At 55.2% G+C, this 6591-nt stretch overlaps 1 protein-coding gene across 1 annotated transcript in view; it reads right to left on the reverse strand.

Annotated features, from left to right (window-relative positions):
* P3H2 (prolyl 3-hydroxylase 2) overlaps nt 1–6302 on the reverse strand; it is a 191913-nt gene extending 185611 nt beyond the window's left edge. The window contains 2 exon segments of the mRNA XM_029615954.1: nt 5589–5873; nt 5876–6302. Coding sequence (XP_029471814.1) covers nt 5589–5873; nt 5876–6025 — 435 coding nt within the window. The 5' untranslated portion in view covers nt 6026–6302.
* Nucleotides 6303–6591: the final 289 nt, after the last annotated feature.

Raw genomic sequence — 6591 nt, forward strand, 5'->3', positions numbered from 1 at the left:
AGAGAGAGAGAGAGAAGGGGACCGAGGGGAGGGAGAGAGAGAGAGAGAGAGGGAGACCACAGAGGTGGTATGGAGATAACCCGAGAGTCCTGTGCCCCCAAGCGCCGTATTATTTGGGTTGAGCGATATTTCTTCAGCGACGTTCTGTGTTTGGGACGCCACCATCAGAGTGCCCGGCCTCTTTATCAGCATTCAGAAGACACCCTGGGCCTTAGGAGTTTTTTTTCTCCCCCACAGCGGGGCCTGTGTGAGAGGACGTCCAGGACTGAACCCCGTCACAGAGTGCAGGCCCCGTAATTCCAAAAAGGTCTTCATTAAAAAAAAATTAAAAAGGGCCCGATGTACTAAGGTTTTCGTTTTGTGTCTACACACAGCAGGATTTGGAAAAAAAAAACAAAAACACTATGCAGCCAGCATCCAGGCCCTGCTTGCGGCCATACTCCAGATGTGCTAAACATCTTTAAAAAAAAGGCTTTAAAACTCGACATAGCTGGAGCAAAGTACTCAAGGTTTGTCAAATCTCTCTGAAGAAACCAGAGGGGGACTTGAAACGTTCGCTTTGGATGTTCCGAAAATTTTGATAAACGATGTGGTCAACATTGTGGATCTGCCTTTGGATTTTTTTTTTTTTTTTTTAAATCCCCCCCCAACCCCATTTCTCGAATCCATTAAGGAGAAGGTTTCAAAAACATTTTTTTGTGCTTCCTCCCAAGCCCATTGGCAAAACACCTGACAAAACTTCCCCCGCTGAAACGAATGAAACGCCGGAAAAACGAAAAGCTGAAAGGCCCTTGGCTGAGTTAAGGCATAGCCTGCCCCCTTCACTGCTAACGAGCACCTGGCTTTCTTGATCTATTCTGACTTTGGGCTGGCTTGCCCATGAAGTAGCCAAATTCAGAATAGATCAAGAAAGAAATATACAACCCGAGACCAAAGCTAAGTAGACCAGGACTTGGTAACAAATGTTTTGCAAGGCGAGAGGCACAGAGCGTGGAAAACTCGTAACTCATTCCATCCCTTCATCCCGGTTGTAAGCATCTGTTTGGGCTTGTAAAGTGCTTTTCTTTTTACTTAAAATAAACTTTAGCACGACTATTAAAAAAAAACACCAACATTTGATGAGCAAGATCCCTGCTCTGAGACAGGGTAAAGTAATGGTTCATCTGCCTGGCTCTGCATTTCATCTTAAGTAACCGGGCGGCCCATGGTCACACGGACTCATGTTTTGTTCCCATGCGGCGGTGGGAGGAGGGGGAGCCTGAAGAATGACGCCATTTGGGGGCACCTGCGCCAGGGGGCTGCCACCTTCACCCCCGAGGTCCACCAGTCCCTGCGAGGCGGGGGAGAAGAAGAAAGCAGCACGTTAAAGGAGGCAACATATGGAAGAGTGGCGTCCGCGCTGCCCGTCTGATGTCCGATCACAGCTTCTAGCCACGCACAATGACGGATACCTCCCACACCCACCCACCCACACACACACACACCCTCCTCCCCAGCACAGCTCGGGGGAAGCAGCTGCTCAGGATACGCTGTGGGGGATTTTTTGGGCCTAACCTCATTTCCTCTTGGGTTAGATGACCGGGTCAGAGCGGCACCAGGGAAGACCAAAGCACGTACAGTCCTCGGGATCCGATCGCCGCCGAAGCGGTCAAAGCTTTCAATGAGGCAGAATATGTTTTTTAAAAGAAAAAAAAAAAAAAGTTTAAAAAAAAAAAAATTTTGAGAACCAGAGATGATGAAGCAAGGAAGTGAATCAGAGGCTTGCCCTGAGATTATTTCGTCTAATAAATACACAGACCGTGTGCCGGCCTGCAGGTCCTGGGGGTTAGTGCGGGGTGTCCCCCCCTCAGTTCCCGTTGGCTCCTGAGCTGGCCAGCTGCACCGAGGACCCCCCCCACCGCTCCAGGCAGAGGGCCGGCTTCTAGCACTAATTCAGCTATTCCTTTGGTTAACCGAGATCCGTTCTGGGGGGTTACCTGTGCAGAGCGCAGATCCAGAACATCCGTCGGCTCAAAGCGAGGGGTTACCCGTGGTTAAACCGGTGTGTTTACGGGCAACAGATAAATTTCCAGGTTGACACCGTCTTCTGGACTAACGAAAACATTTGGGATGAGTTTTCGCGAGCTCAGCTCCCTTCCAGGTCGATACTGTAACGTGCTGGGAGCGCACCAATTCGGACGCGTAAGGCGATCCAGCGATTACAGTCTCCAGTTTCACGGCGTCCTCTAGCGCTTCTTAAAACAGACGCATAACCCTTTTCCGCACCCAGCATGTATATGATATGTAAATGAACGAATTAGCTGTATAATGAAGGAATTAAACTATTCCCCTCCGATACTGTGACGGCGGCGCTCAGATTATCTCCTTTGTAACCCGCTATTTTGCTACGCGTCCTTAACCTGTTAGTTTAACGCCTACCCTCTAATTGGTGTTAGTGTGGTGTTCGAAAATTAAAACGGGAATAAAGTGTAAAAAATGGGGGTAAAACCGTAAAGTGTAAAAAACATTGCAGCGTAAGTTGTTTATATATATGTATAAATACCTGTCACTTTCCGAATCCCCCAGGCGTGCGGTCATCGAGGCGGCGGCGGGAGCCGGCGGGCGGATGGGCGCCCGTTCATCCAGGTGGCGGCGCGGTGGGAGCCGGCGCGGGTGTGCGATCCAGGCCGCGGCCGGGTGGGCGTGCATTCATCCAGGCAGAGGGAGCGGGCGGCGAAAGCGGCCTCCGGCTCCCTCTGCCTGGATGAATGCACGGCCCCCGCCGGCAGTGAATGAATGCCCGTGCGATTTCGGCGCGTGCATTCATCCAGGCAGAGGGAGCCGGAGGCCGCTTTCGCCGCGGCCCTCTGCCTGGATGAATGCACGCCCACCCGGCCGCCTTGAGCGCCGAAATCGGGAGGAGAGGAGAAGGGAGAAGGGACTACCGTAGCAGGCCCGAGCCTTGCTACTTTTTTTGTTTTTTTGTTTTTTTTTTGCTTCGGGAGGAGGGGACAGGACTGGGGCTGCACCGGAGACCGGACAGGGCCAGGGCAGGTGAGACGGGGGGCTGGGGGAAAGTTGCCAAGCATCGGGGGGAACAATAACTGTCCACTTCCTGGTACCTGTCATTTCAAATGTCATTTGAAATGACAGATACCAGCGCGGCCGTGAAGCGTTAGGCCGCGAACCCAGGATACTGTATAGGCGCTCTATACAGTAAATGGGTTGCGCGGGGCCTAACGCTTGCCTAAGGCTTCGCAGACGCGGCATGCATTTGCATTGCAATTAGAAGAGCAGTATCGTAGTGGTAGGTGAATGAGAACTGTGCGTGCGGGAAACGAGGGTGCGCCTGACACTGCCGCACTGTTTCTACCGCGGCCTTAGATTTTTGCATTTGCACCCGTTCATTAGGTTTTGCACGCACCCGTTCATCAGGTGAGTGCAAAACCAGGCGCGCGCCAAGTTCTGGGTGCACCAATGACAAAAGGTCAAGCGTCTCCCTGGTGCAGTAATTATGTCCAATGGGGCAATAGGCAATATGATCTGGGGGGTAGTTAAGGCATCCCTTTATATTTTATTATTTATTTATTTTAAAATATATTTCTATTCTGCCCTTCTTACATTATAAAGTTCAACCGCTTAATAAATTGCTTCGCCAAATTAGCAAGCAGCCAATGCATCATATGCTTAACGCGTAACACAGGGAGGACGCGTCTCGGCTTCTCCTGCACTTTTGCCCACTACGGTTCCCGTTTTGATCGGAAAAGCCCCTTGGCTTCATTGCCCGCACACCTAGGTGGGCCCTTCCACTGGACGGGCGAGGCCGGCATGTGGCACGAGTAGTGGCGACGTGTGCCCAAGGCATCTCAGCAAAGCTCATCCATGGAGAAGAAGGGTTCTAGAGCATAGGGACAAGGCGGGGAGAACCTCAACAAGAATGGATGGGGGGAACCTCAACAAACAATGGATGGGGGAGAGAGAAACCCTAAACCCTCCCTAAGCATGGGAAGAGAGCCTCATCGAGAAGAAAAGCAGCGTGCAAAGCCAGAGGCAGGGACCTCCGCGCTCCCTTTTCTCGGAATAGCCATCACACGTCTCTACTTGTCCTTTCTGCGGCTGGGAACTTGAAGCTCAGGAGCCGCAGCACAGGACTAAGGCTGAGCCCGAGCAATACCTTTAGCTGCAAAACTCGGCTGCCTGCTACCCACCCCTTTACCGGGAACCCCCCTCCCCCTCCGGCCCCATTCAGCAGGAGCGCGCGCGCAGGCTTCCTGGGGGGGGGGGGGGGGGGCGCTTGCCGGCGGTGCGCGAAACACCGGAGGAGGATCTCCGCGGCGCGCGCTGCCTGCCACTTTTTCTCCTCTTGATTTTTTTTTTTTTATAGTTGTTGCCGCACGACAAGACCAGATCTAAAGGGAAAGATAATTCTGTGCGATTTTTTTGCAGCGCGACGGGTCTGGGTCTCTTTCTCTTCCACACGTGTCCATCGGCCTCCTTCAATATCGAGGGGGGGGGGGGACACGAGAAACGAGTTTTCACGTTTCAAATTACTTTGGTTTGAAATGCCGACTGGCCCGTGCTCGGGTGCCAGAAAACGCCCGCAATCTCAAAGTGTTGGGTACGAGGGGGCAAAATCTTTTCCAGGAGGGCTGGGAGACGATTGTATTTAAATATTAAACCACAGGACACACACACACAAACCCTAGAAAGCAATGAAATGGAAACACATGTCAGCGTGCAGCCGTCTCTCCTGCTACACCAAAACCCCGTGCCACCCAGCGCTGGCTGGGCTAACCCTCTCATCTGCGCAGGGTGGCTGCCGGAATTACAAAGGTAAGCGGCGCGCGCTAACGTCCGCAGCCTCCCATCCCGCTAACGCGCCTGCTGGGCATCGGGCGCACCGTACAGCATCCGAGCCCTTGAAGGAGTCTGAAATGCTTGTCCATTATGAGTTTGAAGCCTATCTCGGGAGAAGTTTGTTTGTTTTTTTTTTTAAGGCCCTGCCTTTGAAACTCAAACAGTAAATGCATTTCAGACTCACTCCAGGGCTGGAGGAAGTGTCCTGGAAGCCTCGATTTACACATCCTTCCCGGGCACCGCTCCTTATTCCTGCCTTCATGCTACGGCGCGCCAGGCAAGCCCTCCCCCCACCCCTGCACCGGGGGCTCCCGGGAACAGTCCGGATCCGCTGCTCGGTATAACGCTGCCTAAGATCATTTCCTGTTGGGGTTCGTGACCGGATCAGAGCGCGGGGGGGGGGGGTTAGAAATGCAGAACCACACAGTCCTCATGACCTGATCCCAGCCGAAGCTTTCAATAAAAAGACCGAACATTAAAAAAAAAAAAAGGTGAAAAATTATTCAGAATCAGAAACCAGAGACAAGGGAGCGATAAAGTCAGTCAGCATCGATGGCTTCTGCGCACACACACAGATCCCGCAGGAGGGAAACAGACAGCGCGCAGGAACCCAGGCTTCAAATCCTGCTGCCCCCGGTCACATTCCCTGTCACTTTATCGCCCATTGCCTGGGGTAAGCTCTTCTGGGCAGGGACCTCTCGCCCCAGAAAAGGAGGCTGTAAAGCCATTACATAGTACATACAGCGCCTTACCTTGAAGTAAGCTCTCTGCAGGTAGTTGTAGGGGCTCCGCCGGTAGAACTCGCCGCTGACCTCCTGGCTGACCCGGTGTCGGGACCCCGCCCCCAGCTCGGCCTCCTCGCAGTGCCGGACGCAGGCGGCCCTCCTCAGCAGCGCCCCGAAGAAGCGCAGCTCCCAGGGCTCCGGTCCCGGCCCCAGGGGGTGCCGCCGGCGGCAGCCCAGCCGGCAGCCCAGCCGGGTGCGCCGGAGCTGGGCGTGCGCGCTCAGCGCCCGCTCCATGTACTGCACACCGTGCGCGCAAAGTCCCCGCGCGAGTAGGCGTCCAGCCCGCTCTCGTACAGCGCGTCGAAGGGCAGCAGCGGCGGCGGGGGGCCGCCGAGGGCCGGGGGGAGCGAGAGGAGCGGCAGCAGCAGGGCGAGGAGGGGGGCAGCCAGCCCCCGGCCCGCCATACCGGGCAGCGCCGGCTCCAGGTGCCCCCGACCCACCAGCAGGATCCCCCCTCCCAATCCCTAGCAAGTCAAACGGAGGCGAGGGCGAGTTCCCCACACGCCCGAGGCAGCAAGGAATCCGGGGAACCAGAGAGATGCAGCCGGCAGAGGAGGGGGCTGGGGCCCGAGATGCTGGCCGGTCCTGGAGCCCAGAAGTTCAGCCACGGATCGCCCAGCCCCGCGATCCGCAGGTCAAGGCGGGTGAGGAGGACTCCGGAGCCGGTCCGGGCTGCACTGTCAAGCAGCAAAGAGCAAGGCAAGACGAGAAAAGTAAGGGAAGGACCGCGGCGGGGGGGGAGCAGCTCTTAAAGGGCCAGCGCTGCCAACCTGCAGGCTCCTCCCCCCCCCCCCGCCTCGCGGGAGAGAGGCACAAGTTACGCGCACAAACTTTTATTCTAGGAGGCGAGGGAGCCGAAGAGATAGAGATCCCGGTCACCTACACCCAGCCGGGAGGGGGCTGGGGCCGGGGCAAGCTTATTCGCTATCCCGTCAAAACAATTCCTGCGCTGCCCCCTCCTCCTGTTTGT

Source organism: Rhinatrema bivittatum, chromosome 9 (assembly GCF_901001135.1).
Source record: "Rhinatrema bivittatum chromosome 9, aRhiBiv1.1, whole genome shotgun sequence".
Lineage (NCBI taxonomy): Eukaryota > Metazoa > Chordata > Amphibia > Gymnophiona > Rhinatrematidae > Rhinatrema > Rhinatrema bivittatum.